Below are 27,748 nucleotides of genomic sequence, written 5' to 3' on the forward strand. Positions count from 1 at the left end.
ATAGTCGTCAACTATATTCATTTTGAACATATTTTATGGTTTTCATCACAGTTAAGCAATGAAGGAAATGAATATGACCGGACCATTAACAAAGTCCTCCGATCAATTAATATGATCATGAAGTTCTATATATGAACATGGTTTGCTCATATTTGTCTGCACTGGCCCAAAGCTCACTGATAATCCGTCGATCCATCTTTGATCTTTGATACACTTCAGCATTCGATAATGGCCTTATGGCTCGAGAGGCAAACTAAGCTCTACATATTGATAGCATCGTTATGTGCAGGGGCTTGGATTTCGACCGCAACGCCCCCCAATTCGACATTGGCCGAGTTCGAGCAGTGGATGGCCCGCCATGGACAGAATTACGAGGATAATCTTGAGAAGGCAAAGCGTTACGGGATCTTCCTAGAGACCTTGCGCTTCATTGAAGCATTCAACTACAATGCAGCTAATCGGAGCTACAAAGTGGGTCTGAAGTATTGGATTTTGGTTCATAATTGGCCCCATGAAATCCGGAATTGGCGGATCATTAATTGTCATTAGTTATGTTCGAACCGCAAATAGAACAATCACGCGAAGTTTGGTTCAAGATTGAGGCACGAAGGCCCCCAACCGACCGCCACTCTTCCACCGAACTTGACCCTCTAAAAAAGGGGCTGATTTTCTCTCTCTTCCTCTCATTTGCTCCCCCTCGTTTTCCATGGACAGCCTCCCTCTTCTTCTACTTCATCTTTTTCTTCTCTTCTTTGGTGAATCCACCCAAGCGACTCCTCTTGCTCTCGTGCCCACGCCGGCAACTCCCTAGCTAGACAACCACTGTCCACGAGCTGTTGTAGGCCTCGTGTCCCAGCTCTCGATGTCACTTGCCTTGCCGCTCCCGCTCGGTGACCCGCATGATGCCACTTAGACGAGTAAGTCGGTTTGAGCTCATCCGGAAGGCAACTCAAGCCCCGTTTCTTCGTATGAAGTCCTAAGGTTGTGGGTAATTCGAATCTATGGGCTGATCGTCGAAGAAGTTAATGGAACATCCTCAATTTGAGTGTCACCGAAGTAGTAGGAAGGAACCATGGTTTGTTTGGCGTCAATTCAACCACGTTGTCTTCGTACATAATCCTAGGCAAGTAGATATCTATCCTTACCACTAGATTGTTCATTTGTCATTGGTTTTAGTGTGAATTCTCAATGTTTGAAAATGGGTATGATTGTGAGTACTCGGGTTTGCATGATGGGGACATTGGTGGTTCATGAGCGATCCGTTACATGAGTTGGTGCCTTTAGGTATTGGGTAAGTGAAATATGTGAGCCGATCGCCTTGGCTGTCGATGATTCTTGACGAATTGGAGTGGGGCTGTGTAAAAGGAGGTTCGGCTATATGGATTGGAGAAGGATATATGAAGTTCGGTGCATGCATGATGAATTCGTTGGTTATGTGGTGAACGTCTGTCTTTGGGTAGGTTGAAAGTAGAGCACAGATCGTCCGGCAGGTTTTGTGTGAGAAAACTTGGCCTAGTTGAAATTACTTGGGTTAGGAATTGGAGCCATATCGAGTGTCATCATTTTAATATGTTGGGATCTAGAATTGAAATTAGTTCATATAGCTGAACTACGAAATGGTATGTCGGACTCGTGTTAGCTGTTTGAGAATTATTATGCTCAATGAATGGAAATTTTTTTCCGACCAAAAAACAAAATTAAGAAATCAAGATTTACAGAATAAAACTACTATAAGAAAACAAATGATACTGAAACAATCTTTAATATGCATTTAATACCATAATTATTTCAGGACATGAAGGTAAACAAAAGATCGGACATATAGCTTAGGAACATCAGTGCAACACACATAACTTGGTCCACGTAGTACAACTCAATCAGACAACTCCACTTTTGCATTAGGAACCTTTATTCTGCTGCTGCTGCTCCTGCGAAGTCATAAAGTAGCAACTTATCGGTAATAGCTTATCAGACTTGGGAGTATTCGTTCTGATCATCTTCTGGTCGAGGTGGGATGTACGGAGCGGCCATGCTCCAGCTCCCATCGTTCCCATTCTGGACCATGTCCTTGTTCTTCGCCACCCACCACTTCACCGGAAATTTGTACTTGCTATCGTCCAGGGCATCCCAATTCTTGTTCAGCAGTGAAATATCGCGTCGGCCCTTGAGATCAAAGTGGTTACTACTGATCCCTTGGGTCCCAGCGACTAGATGCAGGTACGTCTCCAACTGATGCGCGATTCCCATGGCGCCAGAAAGACTACTGGTGAGGGGCCTCAGGTATGGGGACTTGCGCGAGTCGACCGTCAGCTGTTCTCCGACATGGTCATATCCGACTGGAGGGAAGAAGGGAACGATATCAATGGCATTGACCACACGAAGGCCACGGAGCTTCTCCGATGATGAGAACAACTCCTGGAAGCTCTCGTTCCCGACCTTGGGGCTGGCGAAGGCAAACGCCGTCACCAGGCAGGCTTTCTCAGGGTGGTCGGTGGGCACGTTGTACTTGTTGGTCACGATGTCCAGCGCGTTGAGCGTTGCCAAAGCCGCACCCATGCTGTAGCCGACCACTGTTATGCTGATCGGCTCATCTTTACCGGCGTAGAGATCCACTTGCTTCCGGACCTCCATTAGAACCTGACCAAAGTAGTACAATCTTTAGTTTAGTAAATTCCAAGGTAAATTAGCAAGAGCAATGTTTAGTACGAGTGAATGTCAAACCTGGTCTCTGGCACTATGCTTCACGTACGGATCAAATAAAGCACTTTTCGTGTACAACATGTGCCAGCCACCGTGAATCCGGACATCCTTGTGCTCGTCTTTTGGGAAAATGTCGGTCGCAGGGACCAGATAGTCGATAAGATCAGACATGGCCTCCAAGGGCTCTGTCGTTCCTCTCCAAGCGACCAAGATGTCCCTCCTCCCAAAGTTCGCGGTCACCTCATCGGTGCTCACCGCGACGTACCCGGCCCAAGACCTGTCTGGAACCAGTGGGAGATCGAGCAACTTCGTCGGCACATAAAAGTACCGGGTCACCTCGTACCTGAACGGGTTATTGGCCGTCTCGAGACCCACTTCCTGGAAGAGCTTGTCCATGGGGAACCGGGGCAGGCCGTAGCCCTTCGACTCCGCCTGGCCATTGAACCCATCGGAAATGGCTTGGACTCGTTCGCCGTAGTGTACGAGGTACATCCGGAGATCCTCGTCCAGAGGATCCAACATGCCCTTCCAGTAGGTCTCGCCGCTGAGGTCAGTCCATGGCCTTGAGCTGTTGCCTCCCATGGTATCTCTCTCTTTCACTGGTAATTTTTGTTCTCTAGATGGAAAGGCTTGTGGAGACGCAATCTTGCTTCCATGCAATTTATAGACTCAACCTTTTCACAGTGCCATGCAATCTTGATGAGTTACGTGATAGAGTTGCTTTTTGCACTATCTAGCACGAGAAAAACTTTCCTGATTGTATATATGAGGTGAAACTTCCACGTTTTTTTTTTCCTTAGGCCCACCAATATTAAATAGCGCTACGAACAGAATGGATAAGAGCGACCGTGCATTTCTTTGGGAAAATCGCTAGTCGACAGGTTTGACAGTATTGTTTATTACTTCTAATCCCACAATTTTCTAATTAATAAGTACTTTATGCAAAATACATTGTGATGGTGTGTGAATCCGTTATCAGAAATAGCCAACAATCTTGTCAGATTGTTAGAGAAGTATTTTCCTTTCTTTAGTAAGTAAGAATGTTAATTTTTAGTCTCGGAAGGATCTCTTGCTAGCATAGAACGCTAGAATCTCGAAATTGCACGTCCAAGATTGTATGCTTGGAGTTTACATGTCTATGTACGGAAGGATATAGAATGTTCCAATGTTCTTTCCTAGGCGCTATGTACGGAAGGATACAAAATGTTCCAATGTTTTTTCCTAGGCAATGTGTAATGCAATTATTGATGAATGGGAATGGACCATCCACTTTGGCGAAAAGTAACAAAAAGTCGTAAATCTATTGCTTTAATATTAATTTACTCCTAAACTTTTTAATTTGGTCAATTTAGTTTTAAACATTTTTATATTGGCACCAATTCGGTTCATCGAGTTAATTTAAGTTGGAAATTGCTCATGTGGACGCCGACGGTTGCATGTCGCACGGTTGGCACCGACCGAGATATTTTTTTATAATTGTATGCAGCACGACCATCCTACATGGCACCCCTCATCCATTTATGTATGCACTTTTTCAACCACCGAAACTTGTCAAACAAGAAAAATGCGCACCGTTGATGGACCATTCACCCGTGAGAAGTGCTTTACTGCTCATTATAGTGTTGTCCAAAAAGTTCTATACATATTGTACTTTTGTCAATTCAGTCATAAACCTTTTAATTTTTTTAATTGAGCCCTAAACTTTTTGATAGTTTTGCCAATGAAATTCATCCCGCCAATTTTGGCCGGAAATCACCGATGTAGACGCGAGCTATCCCACATTGGCATAGTCGGGCGCGAAATTGATAATTTTTAAAAAAAAATTATATTTTTTAGACTATTTAATATTTTTTTATTTCTTTTGACTTTTTTTCTTTTTATTTTATTTTATTTTATTTTTCTTTTATCAATGACCGATGAGGGTCATCGGGCATGCCGGGCTGCTAGGTGAGAGCCGCAACCCTCGCCCACCCCTGTTGCTAAGAAAAGAAAAAATGGAAAAAAATATTATAAATTCATTAAAAAATTTCAAGTCAGCAATGACGGTACCATGCTAATAGTTTCCAGCCAAAATTAGCTGGATAGACTCAATTGACAAAATTAAAAGGTTTAGGACTAAATTGGTAAAAGTGTAATAGATTTAAGAATTTTTTTTTTTTAGACAATCTTATCCGTGCACCAAGAATACAAGGCTGGGAATAAGAAAGAGAGGAAGAGAAAAAAGATAGTGACTGAAAAATCAGAGATCTTGGTAACACTGCTTAGGGTTTTCTTGTTACGTAAAATTCTTGTGAAACACATGTGCCTTTTCTCGTCCACTATTGAGTGATTATTGCAATTATATTGTCGCTTAGCTTTGGTACTATGTCAGGTCTGGAACATGCGCCTGTCCTATTTGTTTGGCCATCCCTGTCCCCGTGCACGAGAAAAATGAAGGGAATTGCTATTCCGTCCTCCACCAATTGTTGGTTACTTTTAGAATAATCCTTATGAAATAGGCAAAGATCAATCATATCATACGGTGATGAACTAATACTTTACTTAGTGTGTGGAGGCTGAGTGATAAAACAATTGCCTCCGATATTATCAATCCCGCTCCATTCTTTTCTCACGCGGATCAATTTGTCAACCGGTAGTTGTTGCTTCGTGCTGTTTTTCTCGATTTAACATTTTGCATGTATTTGTCACATCAATTTACATATAATAAATCACGGCCATCCAACGTGGCGGAATGACATGAACAATTTGTGGATCTACACCACAAGACCACCTCCAAAGCATGACCACCGGCCACAATCGCACCTCCGGTCGGGCCTTCGCCGCTCCCCGCCGCCACCATGGGCTAGCCCCGAGCACCAACACCACTCTCTTTGTGTACTCCTCCACGTCGGATCGGACACCGCCGAGCCCGGGCCCGATCTTTCACTATTTGATGCATTGTTCTTGTTTGAAGCTAATTTACCATATCAACGTTGACAAACTCTAACACCGTCTTACTCTCTTACTCCTGTCACTACAAAAAAACACGGATTTAGCCACGAAAACTTTGCGACGAAAAACATTCGTTGTTAATTTCTGATGAAAATAGTGACAAAAGTAAGATTCGTCGCTATTTGTGACGAAATTAGTCACGAAAAATTTCGTCGCTAATTAGCTACAAATATATCGACGGAAAAAAATTTTGTCACTAATTTGTGACAAAAATGGCCATAAAACAGTTTTCGTTGCTAATTTGCAACGAAAATAGCCACGAAAAATATTTCGTGGCTAATTTGCCACGAAAATGGCCACAAAAAAAATTTCGTCGCACATTAGCGACGAAAACGGCCATGAAAATATTATTTGTCGCTATATCATTTGCTACGAAAATAGGATTCGTCGCTAATTAGCGACGAAAGGCCACGTTTCGTCGCTAATTAGCGACGAACGTCTTTTTTCATCGCAAATTCTTTTCTTAAAAGTTAGCGACGAAAATCAACATTCGTCACTAATTAGCGACGCACTATTATTTTCGTCACGAAATTAGCATTATGAATAAAAATAAAAAATAAAAAATAAAAATTAACGACGAATAAATATTTTCGTGGGTAATTTAGCGACGAAGTGTATTATTCGTCACTAATACGATAAAAATAAAAATAAAAATAAAAATAAAAAATAATTGGCGACGAACAATGTTTTTCGTCCATAACCTCCTATTGAGCAATTAGCGACGAAAACCAAATTTCGTCGCAAATTTGTTGCTAAGCATTTAGCGACGAAAACCTTGTTTGTCGCCAATTAGCCACGAACCACGTTTTGCGTCGCAAATTCTTTTTTTAAAAGTTAGCGATGAATATTGTCGTTCATCGCTAATTAGCGACGAACGTTGATTTCGTCGCAAAATTAGCACTATATAGCGACGGATCATGGTTTTCGTCGCTAACACGATATAAATAAAAAAAATTAGCGACGAACAATGTTTTTCGTCGCTAATCTTATTGAGCATTTAGCGACGAAAACCAAATTTCGTCGCAAATATTTTGCGAAGAATTTAGCAAAATTAGCGATGAAAGTAATAGTCGTTGCTAATGCTAATTAGCGACGGAGTCCGTTCGTGGCAAAATTTTTCGTAGCTAATTGTGTCGCTAAATGGCCACAAATAAAGGTTCGTCGCTAATTTTGACCTAATCTCTGCCGCGTTCTTTCTTTTCCTTTTCCCTCTCCATCCCCAACCAATTGACCCCGTGCTTCGACTCCCTTTGCCGAAACAGCCGTGGAGAATTGGTGGACGGCTTCACGCGGTCAGTAGCCTCAACTCTCTTCCCTCCTCCTTTGCCTCTCGGGCTTTAGTCGTCTCCTCCGCCTCCATGTTGGACGATAAGGAGCTCGCCACTGCCAAGAAGGCCGCCTCTCTCGCCGTTTCTCTCTCCAAGGTCCCATCTCTCTCGGGGTCGCATTTCGTTCGTTCAATGTGTCCGAAGGTCGAATTGGGTTGTCGAAATGTATGTGGGTGCGGTTGATTTTGAGCTTCGAGTCAATTCGTCATTGTGGAATTGATGCCTCACCTACCCATTTAGGTGATTTCGTAATGTCAGGTCGGATTGCTTATGCTTGGTCACTGAGCTCATGAGTGCAGCTAAGACGTTCGTTCTATTGATCCCTCATGCTTATGCTCTGTTTCAATCGAAACGAATTTGGAAATTGTTCTTTTTTTCATGGAATATATGTGGATAATCATTTGTTCTTGTGCTGGCTGTTCTGCTGATAAAAAGGCTTACTTGTTATTGGAATTCATCACTATTTCATGTTGCTTCTGTTGTATTCATCAGACTTCAGTAACTTCTTTCTTTGTTCATTATCCCTAAAGCTCTATGTTTTTATTCTGTTGTGGGGTGATGTTCTCTTTTCAATACATACATACTAGTACGCAGGTATTTGCTTATTGTTCTATCTATTGCAGAAAATGCAAAAAGAACCATTGAAATTAGATGTTCAATCGAAATCAAACATGGCTGGTCTTCAATGCAATATTTTGTTTTTCCCTTGCTGGTTATTTTGATCAACAAAACTTGCTCTCTGTTCTGGTAGGTTGTATATATATCTTCTTAACGAAAATACAAACAAAAGAAGATGTCTATATGGACACGGGCATTTCTGAATGACTATGAAAATTAGGTTGTTTAGTGGAATCACAAGCCCCTAATAACTCTTTTTCATTGTACACATAGACAACTGCTGTGATTGAGAGTACTTGACGTTTAGGTTGACCAAGTGTTTGGTTAAATTTGGAATTAGAAAAATCTTATAATTTGCATTTTGTAACTGGTTAACTAGCCAGTCCTCTAACCTTTCTAACACTGGAACAAGCCTTGTGCTTCTAATTTGTGTTTCAAGAGCTCTTTAACCTAGTATATCTCTCTTAGTTGAACTTTGCTTTTTTTTTTTTTAATTGTTCAATAATTCTACCACTGGCTTGATGATCTCCAAGATTATATACGAGAAATAATTCTAGATGCAAAACGTTCCATTACTCTAGTGAAGTCAGGAGAATGCAGGCAATTGTCATGACATTGCTCCTTATGTGTCCTTCTGATCGAGATGGCTTACAAAGTTCTCTTTTTTCACATTTGCCTTGAGAATCTGTGCACTCCAGCCTCATTTCACTTCTTATTCTTCTTTGCTATTGTGTTTATTTTCACGAAAATTCTGGTTAGGAAAAAGATCATGCTCTTTAGGTTCTCAGGTGATGAATTACCCCGAATACTTGGTGCATTGTTATTCACTCATCTTCGTGTGATCGTATTGAGTCTCCACTAATTGATTCCAAGAGATGGGTGCTTTAACAAGCGCAAGGGCTGCTGAATTTTCTGGTTTTGTTTCTGAGTTTCAAGCTTCTGTTGACTGTTAGGGTATCTTTAGTACCTCCTAAGAAACTTGTTTGTGTAGAGGGAGGTTCAATTTGAAATATGCGGATTTGTTTTTGATATTTTCTTGAAGGCAAGGCCACTAGTATATTTTCAGTTTTTAGCATTGTCACCTTCAACTGAGGCAGTATTATTGCAGGAAAATAACTGGACTGAACTGGAATGGCTACATAAGGAAAGGCATGCAGACTTCATGAATATGCTGAAGGGCTTTGTTGTGAATTAGGTACATTGTCTCTACTGCTCCTGTTAAAGGCAATTTGGTTTCGATGTCTCCTGATGCAAATTTGGTCATATTCTCTTAGTTGTCATTGCAACTATTCTTGATGATAGCATTGGCCGTCCATACAAGAATTGCCGAGGCACTTCTGGTCATCATATCCAATTACGAGTTCTTACCTTTATGTGATGGTAAATGTTTGGTATTACTCCTCGGTCAGTAGCAGGGGTTCAATAAAAGGTCAAACAAACAGTCAACATACTACAAATGTGATAGGTGATTTTTGTATGTGTGGAAGTCCGATGCTGCTGTTGAGGTTACGAGTATCATTAATTTAGTGGCGGCGGGTTTTGACAGCAAGCCCTAGTAGATTTCTCTCTTTAAACTTCATGACTACCCAGTTGTGGCCCTCCTTGTCTGTTACAAGCAAAAGGATAGGACACAGGTAACAGGTTTTCGTGTGCCATTTCCCTTGAAAATTGCTCAGTTGGTCAAGTAGGTGGAGGAGCTGAATTAGGATTAAGATCCAGCCGTTGCCAAGGAATGAAATACTCATAATAATACCCATCTTGTAGAGGCTCATTGTTTTTATTTTACGTAAACATGTAAATTAATATTCAGTTCCTAAGAGGCAAGAAGGACGATTGATTAACATAAAAGTCAATTATAACCATTACATGGCAAATGACGTCATATTATTCTTGATTAGTGTTTTTTTTCTTCAAAAACCAATTTGACTCGTCTCGGTGGATTTAAAAACATTGTGTTCTGGGTACTCATTAGTCCTTATTATAAGTACATGCTCTATTTATCTTAGGGAAAATTTCAAAAAAGGGCCCGAAGTGGTCTCGTTTTTTCAAATAAGGGCCCAGAGTGAACATCGTTTCAAATAGGGGCCTGAAGTGCTCAAATTATTTCAAAAAAGGGCCTACTTGAAGGGCATTTTTGTCTTTTACTCTTTCTGCCTTTTTCTTTTCTGTTTTTTATTTTTTTTCCCTCCCCTCCTGTTCATCATCTCCCCAAGCACGTTCTCTATGTCACCGAAAGACCTGCATCGCTTGTTGCATACTGCCACCGCCATCAACTCCCCAAGCTCAACTCCTTCGACCTCCCGCCCGGCACCCATCTTCCCCCTTGGCCCAGCGGCCCGCTCCTCTCCGTCGGCCACTGCTCGTACCAAAGGTTAGAATTTACTCGAGTGGCTTTGATGACACATGACGGCGCCTTTGGCCAAGTAAAGCATCATGTGGCTCGTGAGGTTGAAGCTCTTCGTCAAGTGCACCCCGGAAGGCACGTACAGCGGCATGCCGCCGGGCCGGTGTAGGTGCCGAATCTAGTACACGGCCTCCCCGAACGCCTTGGTGTTCGGCGTCCGCTTGTCGCCGGCTCTGCCGAAGTTCACGATGGAGATCCTGTCCATGCGGTCGCTCATCGGAACCACGCCGGAGCACGTGACGACTTCCTCCTCCTTCGCAGCCATCGAGATGCCGGCCAATAGCATCGCGATGGCGACGAGCAGGACGACGGCCGAAGCCGACGACCATGACATTCCCATGCTCTCGGCGGCTCCTCGGGGTAAGACGTTGCGAAGAGTGGGCGTGATGAGAGGGAAGGTGCCACGGACGATGAGAAAGATTGAGATTCTATCGGTGGTTTAGGGGGTGGGATTGGGGGACTGGAGATGGATTTGGTGGGCAAATCAAGCTGAGGAGGACAGCGGTGAAGAGTCCAGACGAAGCATTTTTATGGAGGTGATGATCTAAGGAGAGTAATGAGAGGAAGATGTGATCAATTCTGGAGGAGAGTAAAGCCGATGAAGAAGAAGACAATGCAGAGAGAGAGAGAGAGAGAGATTAATGCATTGATTGCGAGAGACTGCGAGAGCTTTGTAGAGTAGCTCTTCGTCAATGGCGGGAGCCCGGCAGCGGGAGGAGGAAGAGGAGTGGGCTGCCGGGCCGAGGGGGAAGATGGGTGCCGAGCGGGAGGTCAAAGGAGTGGCGAGCTTGGGGAGTCGGTGGTGATGGCAGTGGGCAACGAGCGATGTAGTCTTTTGGTGACATTCTCCGAAGGAGTTGTGCTCGGGGAGATGATGAACGGGAGGGGAGGAGAGGGAACAAAAAAAAAAAAAAAAAAGAAAAGGTAAAAAGATTAAAAGACAAAAATGCCCTTTGAATAAGCCCTTTTTTGAAACAATTTGAGCACTTCAGGCCCTCATTTGAAACGATGTTTACTCTAGGCCCTTATTTGAGAAAACGAGGCCACTTCGGGCCCTTTTTTGAAATTTTCCCTTTATCTTATTTGCACCCATGATTCTTATATTAGTCCTTATTATAAGTACATGCTCTATTTATCTTATTTGCACCCATGATTCTTATATGTGTTTGACTTATAGTTTGTTTTTCTTTTTTTAGTTTTCCATGCCACACCATTTTATTACAATGCTTTGACTCATTGCATTGGATGTGGGAGATCTTTTGACAAGCAAGCAGTTCCATATATGTTCTCATCAATAGTTTGATATCATTTTGGTAAGCTTGTATCATCTACATCTACTCATATATGTCTCTTTCTCGCCCATGTATAAAATGGCTATAAATGGAGAAACATGAATTTTATTTTATAGTTTTTTTCTTCTTTTGGCAGGCTATAATCCTTCAACGATGCCTTCAATGGTTCCACCGCCTGGTGCTCCCTCTATCCATCAACTGAATGGCATGCCAAGGCCTCCTGCATTCAACGTCCTTCCTACAGTTCCTGGGAATGGACCAATCCCAAACTCTTCTAGTAGCGTCCCCTCAATGGCTCCAATTCCTGCCTATCAAACAAATCCTGCAGGATCAAATAGTGGAGGTTTCGACAGTTTTAATGTCAATTCTAAGCTCCTGATGCTAGTCATTAGTTTTGCTCGGTTGGTACTTTTGCTTCTCATATTGAACTTCTTATGCTAGTCATTGGTTTGTGTTTTTTTTAGGGGGGTTCGTCTCTTTTGATTTCATTTTTCATTTGACATGGTATTTACTAGTATATATTCTTGAAATAGGGTGCATATTTGTCCTCTCTAATTTGCTAGTATTTCATTTTTCATTGGATGCCTTTTGGACTGTTGGAGGGTGCATATTTGACCTCTTGTTCACTTGATCGTATATAAAAGATTCTCCTAGATATGGCGTAGCCGCCCACGTTTTGAATATTCTTTAATATCTTTGTTGTGTGCAATCTTATCGCAAAACTCGTCACCAAAAGTTGTCGCTGAACAATATTCGTTGCAAAATTCGTCGCTAAAAACGTATGACAAAAACAAAATCTCGTCGTTTAATACAATATTCGTCGCAAAATTCATCGCTAAATAATTAATAAAGCGTCATCATTGAATAACATTTGTAGCAAAATTCGTCGCTAAATTATTTATAAATTCGTCGCAAATTAAATTATCGACAAAATTTGCGACGAACTTGATTCGTCGCAAATGCAAATTAGTGACGAATACTTTTCGTCGCTAATTTGCAACGAATAAAGTTCGTCACAAATTTCGTTGCAAATTTGCGACGAACTTTAATTTTTCGTCGCTAAATTGCCACGACGAATTGGCGATGAATTAGTTATTCGTCGCAAAGTTCGTCGCTAATTAGCTACGAAAAATTTAATTTCGTCACAAATTTGTGACGAACTAAATTCGTCGCAAATGTCGTCGCAAATTGGTGACGAACTACATTCGTCGCAAATTAGCGACGAAACTTTATTTTTTCGTTGCTAATTTTTGCGACGCCGTATTAGCCACGAATTTTTTTTCGTGGCAAAATTCGTCGCAAAATCCATTAGCAACGAATTTTGCCAAAATTTTCGTAGCAAATTTCGTAGCTAAAACCTTATTTTTTTTTGTAGTGTGTTCTTACAGACCAACGTCCACACCGCCACTATCGGAGTCACCATCTCCACCTCTCTTCGCTCTCGTGGTTCTCTATTATGTAGTACAGATGCAATCAAATCACAATCGGTACATATTTGACTATTTACGCCATAAAACTTAACACATATCACAAAGCACAAATCAATAGTCAAGGAAGGTTCCTTGACTAATGATTAGTGCTGTCATTGAAAGATGCAGCAATCAGCCCGGGGGGGGTGGCGGGGTGGGTGGGGGTGGAGGGAGGGAAGTCCAACATTTACACCGGAAAAGGAACGTTGTGTGTGAATAAGATGCTCGGTACATATTTGACTATTTACGCCATAAAACTTAACACATATCACAAAGCACTAATCATTAGTCAAGGAAGGTTCCTTGAGTATTGATTAGTGCTGTCATTGAAAGATGCAGCAATCGGCGGGGGGGACGGAAGTCCAACATTTACACCGGAAAAGGAACGTTGTGTGTGAATAAGATGCTCGGTACATATTTGACTATTTACGCCATAAAACTTAACACATATCACATCATTTAATTAGATTTTGAATGTTACACCGCATGATTTATGAGGACAGCTGCGCTATTTAGTACAATTGCAATCGACAATAACTTAATTTCCAATGATAATTACTTTTTTTCTTAAATTTTGCTTTGTTGCAAAAAAAAAAAAATCAAATATAATAAAGTCACCGAAAAAGAAAAATGAAGAATTGCATGTGAATTCACATGTCAATACGAGGGATTGTTGAAATAGATTGTTATCTATAAATAATTAAAAGAACATAAAAAGAAGTGATTATTGACATAAATAGAAGTAATTAGTCGAACATGAAAACTAGTGATGGTTCGGATATGGTACATATTTTCCAAAAGATGCGTTGTTTGGTTATTTATAAATAGAACCAAATCACACATCGTTCTTCACAACTTCCTCTTCTTCATAATTCCCTCTTCTTCTCTTTTTTCCACAAGTCTGACTACACGTTCAACGTTAAGTTTTAGGAGGGAAGTGAAGTAATTGGTGAACTCGTTTCACCGTGAGTTTGATTATATATCCCGAAGTTATATTTACTTGAAATCCGACAACAAGAATAGTGGGGCAGATAGTACCTTAAGAATAGCTACCGTCGTCACATATCAAAGTATTAAAGAAGTATGAACTTCTGCTCACAATCAGATTTTCTCAAACACTCCCAAATGTTTTACCTGTTCTTGGCGGTCGGTGCATCTATCGAATCACCCCCAAGGCTATGAAAACGTTTGACTAAAGGAGAGGGAGACAGAGAGAGCTCTTAGATGTTGAAATTATGTCTTGAGTTTGAGCTCGAATGAAATCCAACGATGTATTGTGTGGATGCTCCAGCAAGTGAAAGAACGAAAAAGATTGGCACATGTATTCGTCAGTGGATATGTGTTCACGTGAAAGAAAGAGAAAAAGGGAAAGTGCAATCTTTGACTTTGACTGAATTATATGGATATTTATTCACAATGGGACTCTTCTTGAAGATAACCACAGGAAAGAAAGTAAATAACAGAAAAAAAGAAGGGGAAAAGTCCAAATCCACGTTAATCTTATTCGGTGTTGGATTCCATGCGTGAGAAGATATATTCGGCTGAGGAAATTTGAGTCCGACTTTGACTAAGATTTCCTTGCATATCTTTTCGTATATATCTATTCTGTTTTTGTTAGACGGAGGTGAGTTGCAAGCATGGGTCTTCGTGATATTTCGTCCAAGAAGAAGTTCTTGAACCGCCAGTTTTCTAGGCGAGTGCTTGATATTGGGACTTCGTTTTATTTGCCAAATTACATCAAGAATTCAAGTGTCGAAACCGATTAAATCTTGAGGTTAGATTTGTTTTAATTACTTTGCGAGATTGAGAGATTATTTCGTTAGGAATTATGGGCTAAATACTTTGTGCATTCTTAGATGTAATTGGGGCTTGGGCAACATTAAGAGTGTTTGAGTTACTCGAGTTTGATCTGTAATCTCTGTGCATCACTCGTTCTATAGTGGAACTCGTTCTTGCTCTCTCCGTGGACGTAAGTCTCTAAGACCGAACCACGTATATCCGATGTCCGATTTATTTTCTTGTTCTGTCTATTTGTTGTTCGATCGCTTGTTCCTCGCAACATTAAACACGTGACATTGAATGCTGCTTATTATTCCCGCATTACTGTATTATCCCACTTTCTCTTCCTTGCTTCTTTCCTGGGGAACTCATCCTTCTGAAGCTATCCTAGCTGCCAAATTCACCCTTCATTTCGCATGAATTTGACTCGCGTTTCATTGCCATCTGTCCTACCCATCATTTCTCTCTCTCTCTCTCTCTCTCTCTCTCTCTCTCTCTCTCTCACTTCTTCAACAACGTCAAGAGAAGATACAGAAAGACGAGACCGTTGGCCCTTCCCTCCTCTATTGATACTCTACTCCCTCCTCTTCCCCCTCATTGGGTTTGCTTTCGAGAGAGAGAGAGAGAGAGGCTGCAGATAGAGAGGAAGAGGGAGAGGCCGAAGCATTCCGTGGCTGGACGGAGCTGGTGAGTGGCTTTTGTTTTGGTTGTGATTTCTGGTTTTTTTTTTCCTCGTCATGGTGAAGTAAGTTCAGCCGTAGATTTTTGTCTGTTCACGTATTGTTGGCGCGAAGAAGTTCTTCGTTTTTGTCATGTATCTCGTCGATGCCATACTCTTTGGTATCATTTGCCGTGTGTTAAATTACTTAAATATCAAATCACGACCCCATCTATCCGTTTAAAAATCAATTTTAGCATAAATTATGACACTAATGGTATCTGAATAGGATGTTATTTCCCTTCCTATAATGTATTTTCAAAATGAGTATCCCTTTGTTCTGCGGGAAACTTATTACTGAATAATCTCAAGTTTGGATCGCTAAGGAAAATGAGTTAGTGAAATGAATCACTTATGCTTAATTTCGAAAAGTTGAATAATCTTTTAAAAATCAGAATTCATTCTCAAAATATGGCTAGATCCCGGTGCTTGGACATGGGTAGGGGTACCCTCACACCTGTGCCTAGTCCTTGGCGGTCGGGCCGGGCTCGGGTTTATAAAGGCTAGGCCTAGGACATTGTCTTCGTGTCCAAGTTCCAGCAATCATGTCTAGGTACCCGGCTCCCGTGCATGAGTTGTTGGTACTCGAGCTCGGGTCCACCAAGGCCAAGCCTAGCTCCTCGGCTCGTGTACTCGGTCTCCTAGTGGTTGGGTTCGAGAAACCCTTGCTCTTGTGCCTATGACCTAGTCCCGGGTGCCCGAGCTGGGTTCCGGGCACCCGCGCTTGAGATTCCGGAGGTCCACCCAATAAGAAACTTCTGTCTTTTCACTTCTTCTTTTTCATTTTGGTGCTTTGCAATTTGATCTTCATTCACTGCGAAATATCTAAAACCTTTAGAAATATATAAATGGGCATAATTTTTCTTTTTCTAGTTTGTTAAAACTTTGAAAACGAGGCTAAAGTACATTAGAAGTGTCAAAACTTGTATACGGCGCTCACTTTAATGCTAAAATTTTCAAAACGATCACTTAAGTGTCAATTTTTTTAAAAAAACAATCACTTAAGTGCCAAATTCTTTTAAAATGATTATTTCGGTGCCAATTTCAATTTGAGTCGACGTGGCTTGCCGTAAATCTGACACGTGCTATTTTTTTATTAATATTCGTGCTGACGTGACTCGGTGGAGTTGACACTAAAGTAATTGTTTTTTTAAAAAATTGACACTTAAATGATCGTTTTTAAAAAAAATTGATACTTAAGTGATCGTTTTTCAAAAAAATTGCCACTTAAGTGATTGTTTTGAAAATTTTGATACTAAAGTGAGCGCCGTATACAAATTTTAACACTTGTAGTGTACTTAAGCCTTGAAACGACATATGAAACTTTGGCGTGAAAGTGGACAAGTAACTTTCAATCCAAAAGAAAGAGGAAAAAGAAACCAGCCTAGCTCTGATTTCCTTGTTCTGAATCGGATGATGACCACAATAGATCATCTATTATAGATGTAATGAAATGATACAGTTGCTCAAGTGATTTTCTTTCCTCAGAAAATATCAATTGGCTCCTGAAATTTGTTCATCATTATCACTTTGAACTCCCAGATATGGATGTGAGGCCATCTATAGACGGGGAGATGTGGAATCTGAGAAGGCAGAGACTGGAAGCGTTAAACGGGACCAACCCGAGCGAGCGAGAGCAGGAACCTGCACAGTCCGACACCGATCTGAGCAAGCGAGACCAGGAACCTGCACAATCCGACACCGACCCGAGCAAGCGAGAGCAGGATCCTGCACAATTCGCCACCAACTCCAACATGAGGCGATTCGCCACCATGTGGCGAATCATGAGGCGATTCGCCACCAACCCCAACATGAGGCGATTCGCCACCATGTGGCGAATCATGAGGCGATTCGCCACCAACGCCAACATGAGGCCATTCGCCACCATGTGGCGAATCATGAGGCGATTCGCCACCATGAGGCGATTCGCCACCAACTCCAACATGAGCGAGCAGGATCCTGCACAATCCGACACCGACTCCAACCCGAGAGAGCTAGAGCAGGATCCTGCACAATCCGACACCGACTCCAACCCGAGAGAGCTAGAGCAGGATCCTGCACAATCCGACAAGTTTATGGATCCTCTGCTATACTTCGCAGCAAAGGATGGAGACGTCGACAGGTTCATCAAAGCCCTGGAGGATTATTGCGCCAAGGAAGGAGTGTCGTTGCGAATCGTTCTCGGTCTAACCAGCCCCTCCGGGAATACACTGCTTCACGCTGCGGCAGGTATATTGAAAAGGGGGTGACCCTCACATTTATTCTTTGTTTTGCGCATTTTAAAATCCTCCAACTTTCGCGCTCAAACTAACCCGACGTCAATGGAAAACAGAGAGTGATGATATTGTCAGAGCAATCATCGATTTTGTCCCTGAGAATTTGATCTCCGCAGCGAACTCCAGGGCAGAGACACCTCTGATCATCGCGGCTAGAGCGGGGAAAACCAATGCTGTGGAGCTTCTTCTTCCCCAGGGGAATCCCAGATACTCTCGCTGGAAAAATAACTCCGCTCTGCACGAGGCCGTGAGGAATCGGCATTACGAGGTGATCCGTCTGCTGGTGAGTGAAGAACCCGACATGCTGTACCGGAAGAACAAACAAAGCAAGTCTCCATGGTGCCTAGCAGTCGAAACAGGGGACGTGGAGGTTCTCAAGTGCTTATTGGAAGCGGCAAATGAGGGCGAAGACGAGAGGAGATTAGAGGAGGCTCAAAGGGTAGACAATAATTTCGGCATGTCGCCCGTTCATCTCGCCATTATGCACCAGAAAAAGGGTAAACACTACTTTCAGACTCTCGCTGCTTCTTTAATCTTTCTTGGTCCCTCTCTTGTTTTCTTCATTTTGGTTTCCACTGGTGGTGTGTAAATCAAGTTTCCCAAGCAAAGTCTAGTTTACTGTCCTATGGGGCAAGACTGTGAGCCAAATGATGAAATTCTGGCGGGTGGATTTAGATATGCTAACAGAGATGTGGGAAAAGAAGCCGTGGCTATTCAAATTGAGAGATGCGGATCACCGCCTTCCACTCCATTATGCCGCGTACACGAATTATCTCGACGGAGTGAAATTCATGATCGAGAAGTCCCCGGAGAGCGTCCTGAAGCGAAGGTGTCGAAATGGCTATCTTCCTATCCATGTCGCTTGCTTAATGGATCACGTCAGGATCGTCGAGGAGCTGGTGCGGCAATGGCCAGACCCCGCAGAGTTCATATCACGGAAATGCGAGAACATTCTTCACGTGTCCGCTAGGCACGGATCCATTTCAACTGTCAAATACATACTGAAAGATCCCAAGTTCGGTCACCTCGTAAATGCGAGAGATTCTGGCATGGATACACCTCTGCATCTGGCTGCATTGCACTGGCAACCTTCGGTCTTGCTTCTTCTTGCACGAGACAGAAGAGTTGATCATAAGCTGGTAAATAAGAATAACATGACGGCTCTCGATGTAGTCGAGCAGGACATGAAAGGAATGGATGCTCCACTTAGGAAGGTACGACCTTTTACACTTTTGTCTCAGCCAGATCTGTAACATAGTTGCGAAAGTCATAATGTTTTTGGTGTCTTTTTAAGTGTTTTGACTCACTTCTTGCAGAGGTTAACACGGATAATCTTGGCATCTGCTGGGACACCGAGAAGTGGAGAATTAGCTATCTGCGATCCAACCGGGCAGAGCGAAGGGGAAGAACTGGAACCGTGGGAATTGGATAGACTCAAGGAGAAGGCGGACACTCGCATGGTTGTGGCAGCGCTCGTGGCCGCTATGACTTTCGCTTCTGGTTTTTCCGTCCCCGGAGGATACAATGGTTCTCACCCGGGAGCTGGAATCGCCATATTGCTCCACAAAGCCATGTACAATGTCTTTGTGATTTCCAACTCCGTCGCCATGTACAGCTCCATAATCGCACTCGTGATCCTCCTCTGGACACAGATTAATGATCCTCACGCGCTGCGGAATGCCCTTTTGAAAGCAAGGTTCCTGTTGCTGGTAGCTCTTGCCGCGATGCCCCTGGCATTCATGGCGGGCGTCTACGTGACCGTAACCAAACTCGCTTGGCTCGGGATTGTTGTCTTGGTCATGGGATCTGTCGCGCTCTTCATCATCTTGAGTTTCTATGTTTTGCTGTACATCCCCCTTGGGTACACCCATCCTCTTGTTCGTCGCTTCACCGACTTGATTATTGTGGTGGGTATTTCGATGTCCGGCAGCGTGACGGCAGGGACAGGGAATGGGATTGCAAAACGTGAAGCTATTAGCGGAATAACCAAGCTAGCTGCCGGTCGCCCCCACCGCTGTCACTAAAGCTGGATGGTCCCTGCCGTTTTCACTGACATTTTTATAATTGAATGGAAAAAATTGGGGATAGAAATTTTTAGATTCGTACAAAACGCGTTTCTATTCTTTTTTCTATTTCAGAGATATGAATTTTCTGTAATTACCAAATGTATTAAACTATTCTTGAGAGCATAACCATTTCAGCCTAGAAACTGTTATCGAGAACATAAATGTTGCCAAACAAGCAAGAAAGAGGTCAAATGAGTTATTATGAGAAGATGCACATGCCTACAAGGGATAAGGTAAGGATGGCAATTTAATAAATTATCAAGTACATTAAGGTGCTTGCTATTTTACGATCTGAAAATTTAGACTATGCTTTCGAAAGATACTTCCATATTTCTTTAAAAAAAATTCATTTGCAAATGTATGTCCAGTTAATATATTTTCTTCTAGTTAAGCCTATGTTCAGTTTATGTTGGTAAAAAAGGACTTGAGTTTTATTAGAAGAGTGTATAACTGTATGCACATCACTTCATTAACACTTAATATAATACAATGGACAAGGTGGATTGAAAGCGTGTAATGAAGAGAAGAAAAACTACTTTTCTACTAGAAAAAAGAACAAATAGCAGAGCCAGAGACAGTTTAGCTTTTAATTGAAATTCAGGTTTACCTTTTTCAGTTTTTTTTTTTTTTTGCCATCATCTTTTCAAGTTGTTGATTTTCATCTTCATTTTGAATTTCCAGGCTTTTTGCCACAGAACTAGTAATTTGCGAATACAATGGTAATGTTTAAAATATGAGTTCATTTTGGATGGATTTGGTTTGGACTTAGGTCGAGTTGGTTACTGGTCACATAAATTATATGGCATGATAGTTGGTATATATGGCTTGAATGGGTCAGTACGGTCCACACCCGTTTGTAACTCACTCAAATCTGACCCAATCCACCGGTTTGTCACCTCTATGAGAAGCTAGTCCAATCTTGCATGAGGTTTATCTTTTCCTTTACGTTTTCTAATAAGAGCGGTCAATTTTCTATTCTAATAAGAGCGGTCATTTTTCTATTTTCGAGGGAGGTAAATCACTCCATCTCTCTTTAAATTCTGTTTTAAGATAAAATCAAGTGTCTTGGATTAAAAAATATATATTTAGAAACGAAACTGGTTTTTCTAATATCAAAATAAATCGTTAGAAGTTACAAAAATAAGCTTTTACGATTGTTACATATGTTTTGGGATAGGTGCATTAAAAGTCTTAAAACTTGTCTCATATGAGTTATTCAGTCCTAAATCTATCAAAAAGTGCAGTCAAGTCCTCAAAATTATCACAAAAGCGTATCGAATTGGTCCAACTAAGTCCTTTCGTTAGTTACATTTTTTGAAAATTTTATCACTCGATTACACTTTCTTTGCAAATTTCGGGACTCGATTACACCTTCTTGACAAGTTTATAACTTGATTGCTCTTTTAAAAAGTTTTAGGATTCAATTATACTTTTGTGACAAGTTTTATGACTTGATTGCTTTATTTGAAAGTTTTAAGACTCTCTACATTTTCGTGATTTTAATCGAGAAACCGAGACAAGCCATCCATGAAGGCAAAAGAAAACTCTAACCCCGTAATGTTATGCACAAAGGCATAGGCGGCACGACAATCGTTCGAACTTTCTTAACGACAGCGACGGCCTTCGAAGCGCTCGCGTCAAACCCCATTTTTTTCGTGCTTTTTTTCTTTGCTTTTCCTGGAAAAGACTAGGAGTGGGTGCACAAGTGTATTTTGTGCCTCTATTAGCCTTGTTACATTGACGTAACCTCGCCTTCCTCTTCATGGTCCATCAACTTCCAGGAGCCGTCTTCCTGCTGAACCATGCCCTTGTTCTTTTCGCACCGCCACGAGACCGGCACGAGGTACTCATCCTTCAAAGCATCGATTCTCTTGTTCACAAGGGAGATGTCGCGGTCGATCTCTAGCTTGAACCCTCCTTTCGACCCCTGCGTCCCCGCGACCCCGTGCAAGTAGCACTCCAGGTTGTGCCAACTCGTCGCGCTCCCGGGGCTCTTCAAGTACTGGGATTCTCGAGTGTCGATGCCCAGCTCCACCCCGACTTCCGAATAGCCCACGATTGGATAGCTGGGGACGATGTCGAAGGCGTTGCGGACGCGTAAGGCTCGGAGGTCCCGGTACTTGGAGAACACTTTCTGGAAGTTGGAGTCGCCGACTTTGGGGCTGGCAAAGACTATGGCCGTGACGGGACAAGGCCTGCTTCTTTGATCTTTAGGCCGGTTCAGTCCATTGGCGATGATGTCAATTGCATTCAGCGTCGCGATGGCCGCGCCCAAGCTGTGGCCGGTCACGGTGATGCTGATCTCCTCATTCTTGAACAATTCCACTAGTCTTTTTACTTCTTGCAGAACCTGCCATGGAACAAATCAGACAAGAAACCCAAAAGAAAAGATGAAATCGCAATCTCTCCTGATCATACTAATGATTCTGCTCTATCACGTACTCGTTCGATTCGATCCGATCTGACTACCTAGCCGTTGTAGATCGAAACCCACCTGATCTCTGGCACTAGTCTTGTTGAACGGTGAGCGCGAGTCGTTGGACGTGTATATCGAGTACCAACCCTGATGCACCCTAGGATCGCCCGCCTCCCCCAGGATCTTCGAGGCCGAGACCAAATCAAACTCGAAATCGTCCACCCACTCCAACGTCTGGAGCGTCCCTCGCCAGGCGATCACGATGTCCCTCCTCCCGAGCACGTCCTTCCCCTCGTCCGTCGCCACCGCCACGTACCCAATCCAGTTCGATTCCTTGCTCCACGCCTCCCTCGACAGCGATCTCACTAGGAACGCGTCCGGGACTTGGATTTGCGACGTCGCGTACAAGAACTTGGTCACGCTGTACTTGAATGGATTCCCCAGCTCCAGGCCCACCTTGGAGAAGAAGTCCCGCCTTGCATACCGGCAGCTCCCCGCGAACTTCGACTCCTTCTCTGCCGTGAAGGCGTCGTAAGTGGCCTGCGCCATCTCTCCATAGTGCACGACATACCGACGGAGATCGATGTCGAGAGGGTCCAACAGGTCCTCCCAACTGTTCTCACCGCTCAGGATCTTCCACTTCTTGGTGATGCCGTCCGCCGTTTTCTTCTGCACGAACTTCCTCGACACGGCGTTCATGATTTTCTTCATCGTGATCCTCCGTCGGACGAGGGTTTCTGCCGGCATGGTCTCAGCGCTCGACTACTTTAACCGCATCCGAAAGAATCTGTCGAAAAAGAAGGGTAAACCAAAGTTTGTTCGGGGTTTGGGAATGTATCTCATGCCATCCCCATATAGTGTTCTCTGCGGCCCCACGCCTCACCTCAAATGCATTCCAAAGTGTTAAATCGATGCTTACTTAAAAAAGAAAAAGTAATAGCACGAAAAATCATAAATTAGTACATCAATGATAAAGTTACCGTAAATTAATTTTTTGACCACAAAAAATCCAAAACTTGTATATCCATGACAAATTGACCCTCCGTTAGTTTGCCTTAAATTTTACTGTCGCATTGCTAAGTTGGACGTACCAATTTGAGATTTTTAGCATCTGTTTGTGGTGTACCAGTTTGGTATTATTCGTGACATTAACCCAATTCAATGACATAAATGGATGATAAATTTATCACAATTGTACCAATTTTAAGTTTTTGGTTGTCAAAAAGTTATTTTTGGATAAATTTGTCATAAGTGTCTTGGTTTGAATTTTTTGTGGTCAAAAAATTAATTTGGGATAACTTTGTCATTTATGTATCAATTTGAGGTTTTTCGTGGTCAAAAAATTAATTTGAAGTAAATTTGTTACAGGCGTAGCGATTTAGGATTTTCCGTGGTATTAACCCTTAAAAAAGAATAAACTAGTCCATGAATTAAACCTATACTTAGATGAATCGTTACTCTATGTTTGTTCACTTTATTTTAATTCTAATTCCTTGCTTGCACATATGGATTAATGATGCCAAAGGACCTTGCTTCCTCAATCCGATATTGTTTCGTCACAGAAAGGGAATAGGTCATCACTATGCGCCATGCTTGTCATGACGCGCGAAGCTTAAAGCAGAGCAGAAAATGAACTTTGTTTAAATTCTTGCACGGCTCATTTCGTATGTACTAATAGTGACTATTAAGTTCTGCAAGCAACGTCTACGTATGCCTTCCGAGTTCATAATGGCTTGAATATCCTCCAGAGATTAGGTCAAATGACCCATCTCGTGCTTCTCGCATTGTCCAAGTGACTGAGGCAAAAGCAAAAATCCTTTGAATGTCTCGCACCCATTTCGAAATGTTCGGTACGAGCCATACCTACTCTACATGACCCGCTTCGAAGTTGGCGAGCCCATCACCGCAACTCCCGAAGAGCCTCTCCACGCGAGACGTGGATAAGTCGCTCGGAGGTTCACTGACCATGTGAATCGAACCCGTGATCCCGTACAAGACGGATGAAACAACCTCAGGCCAACAACTTTTGAGGGTCACCATCTCCGTTTGTTGTCGAGCGAAAAAAGCTATTTTTCCTGCACTTCTGAACTACTCTTGACGTGGACAATGTGTCCGCTATCAAATTGGAAAAAGACATTCGCTTTTCAAGTCCTTGTGACTTAAAGAAAAAGATCAAGACAACTTCCTCAAGATAGAGAGAGCCTTTGCTTTCAAGTCATGCCCAGAGCCAACTCCGGCTTATCGACTTCCTTCATGGGAAGGACGATTTTAGGGGAAAATGATGAGGAATAGCTGGAAATGTTAATGATTACTTTCCTATTTAGGGAATTTAATCTTGATTTATTAGCTTCTTTTTTCGTTTATTAATAGCGCCTGTTGTTGAATTTGCAAAAACCTTCTATAATTTTTTTTTTTTTAGAAATGCTTCCCTAACAATCTGTCAAGGATAATATAATCTCACATGTAGATTCATATACCATCACTGCAAGTTTTACATAAAACACTCATTGATTGCAAAATCGTGTAATCGGGAATAACTAATAGTACTGTCGGAATGTCGGGCTAGCAACTTTATTTTTTTATTTTTTATTTTTAGGGGGGCCGAGAGAAAACCATTTCATTTCACCAAGAACGAGCCAAGTGACTGATAGAAGGGGCTTCGGTACATGCAAGATTCCAAAGGGTTTTACTTTAGGAGGGCTAATGACCTAATTATAGGCCAAAAATATGCACTTTTGGGACTTAATTATTCTGCCACCTGATGTGCTTTCCTTTTATAATGGGCCAAAGCCCATTAGGTAAATGGGCCAGCAAGAGCATGCACATAGTGATAAGCGAATTGACTTCCCAAGGAGAATATTTGAGCCTAAAAGATAATTAATCAAGTTCAAGTTGTCTCTGACTCAAAAAAAAAAACGAAAAAAAAAAAAGGTTTAAGTTGCAGGCCTGCTAGTAAAGGGATTTGAGGGACGGGGCCAAGCAATTCTTGAGTAGACTAATATTAAAATGATATTATTCCCCCAGGGCGAACTTATTGTTTCTAAATTATATTAAATTTCAAATATTTTCTTTTTTATTTGAATTTTTATATTCATATTATATTTTCATTTAAGGTAAAATAAAAAATTTCAAAGATATTTTAGAGATAAAGTTAACGGAATGTATCGTCAAATATTCAACATGATTTCATCGGTAGTATATTATTCCGTGGAGTAAGGTCCAAAAATATGAAAAGGGAATAATATTTTCGTATAGAAGATGTCCCGTAGTAATGGCGAGTGAAATGGGAGCAGCCTAGATCTTACCATTTCGAAGGAACCGTAGTTACTGACTATTTTCCATTCGGTCAAAAATTCATACGATAGTTGGATTGTACATTGTTTAATTATAGTGATTAGACACAAATAGTGAAAAAAAAAAACTAGAATATCATTTTTTTTATAATTTGTCGTGTAATCAAATACAAGAATGATATAAAGTATAAAATATGTTAATTCCATTAAGAACCCCTCATTTGTACACCATGATATATCTACATCAAATTAGTTATAGTCTCACAAAAAAAAAATCCTAAATCAATGTCTCCATCACGTATCTATTTTAAACTAATTCCCTTCCAGCAAGAAATCCCAAAACCGCTACCCCTAGCATAAATCTACCTCCGATGAACAGCATACGCGCCAAGCACGTGGATTTTTCACGTCGGGTCCGTCTTGCGGACGCAATGGAAGGGTAAAGGTACCGCCCCCGATTTGAAAGATGAGATGAAACTTAATTCGGAGAACATATATTGCGAGCTACCAATTTTCCATTTTCAGATAAAATAAAGAAATAAATTATGATAAACATATACCAGCACATCTGCCTAATCATTTCTTGGTTAATTGACGTGATGAAGCACAAGGCAAATCAAATCAACGAGTGGGGGATCGGAGGCAAATGCGACGGAGCCTTTTCTCGAGTTGTCTTGTCGGGGTGCTGGTTTCTTTCTTCAGGTGTGTGGGTCTTCCCTCCTTTGGACCACAAACAGAAGCCCGTGACATCTCGTTTTGATTTTAACTTTGATCGGCCACATTGAGAGATAACGTGAACTTCAAAAGACCAAATCAAGAAGGACAGAGAAAATCACGTGCTAGAATAAATTTCATTTCATTTTTCAAACGATTCGAACATAGTACATATTACTATAAAAATGGCCAATGTTAAATTTCCGAATCGAAATCTCCGTGTGTGAAATCATACCTAACATCCCACGTGGCATAATACACTCGGGCGGTTCTTTCACATTTATAAATCGAAAATCAAATAGGGATCTTAGATCATCAAGAATTGCTATCTGCAAAATCTTGTCGTGGCGTTGAGCTCGACCAACTCCGAATCTGGTTGAGCTTGATGCTGACTAGACCTCAAAGGCATGGCCGTGGTCGACCTAGAGGGTAGATGGAGAAACAAGGTCAAGGGAAAAGATAGAGAGACGCAAGATTGATATAAGGGTGTCGGCCACTTCTTTGATCAAGGGAGCGGCGGCATCGGTCGATAATGTAATTAGAGTTTAGATGAGGTGAAAAGGTAATTTGGTTTAGATGCGAACTGTGTATCTCCAAAATTGGGAACAATGCCTAACGTGGATGTCAAAGTTGAGAATGATTTTCAAGATTCTACAAATTAATAGTCCGATGCTTCATTTAGTAGATTCAAGAGATACATATGAGCAATATGGGGCTAACACCGCTTATTATACTTTGGGAGAAATAATACAAATAATTCTTGAACTTTAACTCAATGTGCAATGTAATCTCTAAACTTTTAATCGGTTCAATGCGATCCTTGTACTTTAGCCAAACGTCCAATGTCATCCCAGAACTTTACATTGCTTCAATGTAGTCCCTAAACTATTGGTACATGTTCAATTTGATCCCTAGACTATATGAAAATATTCAATTTTGTCCTTTCATTAATTTCAAATTCGGGGACAAGATTGAATATTTTCTATATAGTTTAGGGATTAAATTGAACTTAAATAAAAAAAGTTCGGGGACTACATTGAACAAATTAAAAATTTAAGGATAACGTTGCATATTTAAATAATATTTAGCAATCACATTGAACAAATTAAAACTCCAAAGATCACATTACATATTAGGCTAAAGTTAAGGCATCATCGGTGTCATTATTCATATACTTAATTGAATGTGGTACAAGACATGAAAATCCACATTCACAACAACAAAAGGAGATTGAACTGACCCTCTTATAGCATGTCAGAAAGACACTCCATGTACAGAACACAATCAGGCAAATCCACCGATGAACAAGGTGAGTCCACCGTGTTGCTTTACCAAAGCCCACTTTGCCATGTTGCCATTTCTCGGGACCTCTAACCCCGCAGACCAACCAAAGAGGATGTTCTTCTGAGAATGTCTTCCCAAAACAGCACTCTTTGCATCCCAGGACACAGACAAAAGGGGCTTTCTCTGCATTAATGCCTTGGCTCAATTACTTGCAAGGGGCATCACCTAATCAAAGAGACCATCATCCAAAACCAAAATCCCTCTTAGCTCAACAACCAAACTCATGCTCCAAAGCAGGAGGATCTAGGCGTGCACGGTGCACCCAATGTCTCTACTGAGAAGGTTGTCCTTGAGCTTGACTACTTGCAGGGTAGTTGACCGTGCATGTAACCCATAGAGG

At 41.8% G+C, this 27,748-nt stretch overlaps 3 protein-coding genes across 7 annotated transcripts; 1 reads left to right on the top strand and 2 right to left on the bottom strand.

The window, feature by feature from the left end:
• Positions 1-1,711: 1,711 nt before the first annotated feature.
• On the bottom strand, positions 1,712-15,081 carry LOC125314221 (phospholipase A1-IIgamma-like). Of its 5 annotated transcripts, none has more exons than XM_048275936.1 (3): positions 15,070-15,081; positions 2,722-3,295; positions 1,712-2,637 (listed from the first exon to the last, which is right to left on the bottom strand). In XM_048275936.1, exons 2-3 carry the CDS (start codon positions 3,280-3,282, stop codon positions 1,969-1,971), a joined length of 1,230 nt encoding a protein of 409 aa, XP_048131893.1. In that variant the 5' UTR covers positions 3,283-3,295; positions 15,070-15,081; the 3' UTR covers positions 1,712-1,968. The 5 variants fall into 5 exon arrangements, with proteins under 5 accessions (XP_048131893.1, XP_048131892.1, XP_048131891.1 ...); XM_048275935.1 differs by having other exon boundaries at positions 15,066-15,081; XM_048275934.1 differs by having other exon boundaries at positions 15,062-15,081.
• A 1,762-nt stretch (positions 15,082-16,843) lies between these two features.
• Positions 16,844-19,599, top strand: LOC125314090 (protein ACCELERATED CELL DEATH 6-like). Its single transcript, XM_048275545.1, has 4 exons — positions 16,844-17,528; positions 17,632-18,072; positions 18,251-18,789; positions 18,892-19,599. Exons 1-4 carry the CDS (start codon positions 16,844-16,846, stop codon positions 19,597-19,599), a joined length of 2,373 nt encoding a protein of 790 aa, XP_048131502.1.
• Positions 19,600-21,373: 1,774 nt separating this feature from the next.
• LOC115734044 (phospholipase A1-IIgamma-like) lies at positions 21,374-22,868 on the bottom strand. The gene is made up of 2 exons (XM_048275931.1): positions 22,136-22,868; positions 21,374-21,991 (listed from the first exon to the last, which is right to left on the bottom strand). Exons 1-2 carry the CDS (start codon positions 22,802-22,804, stop codon positions 21,374-21,376), a joined length of 1,287 nt encoding a protein of 428 aa, XP_048131888.1. The 5' UTR covers positions 22,805-22,868.
• Positions 22,869-27,748: the final 4,880 nt, after the last annotated feature.

This window comes from Rhodamnia argentea, chromosome 3, assembly GCF_020921035.1.
Source record: "Rhodamnia argentea isolate NSW1041297 chromosome 3, ASM2092103v1, whole genome shotgun sequence".
NCBI lineage: Eukaryota > Viridiplantae > Streptophyta > Magnoliopsida > Myrtales > Myrtaceae > Rhodamnia > Rhodamnia argentea.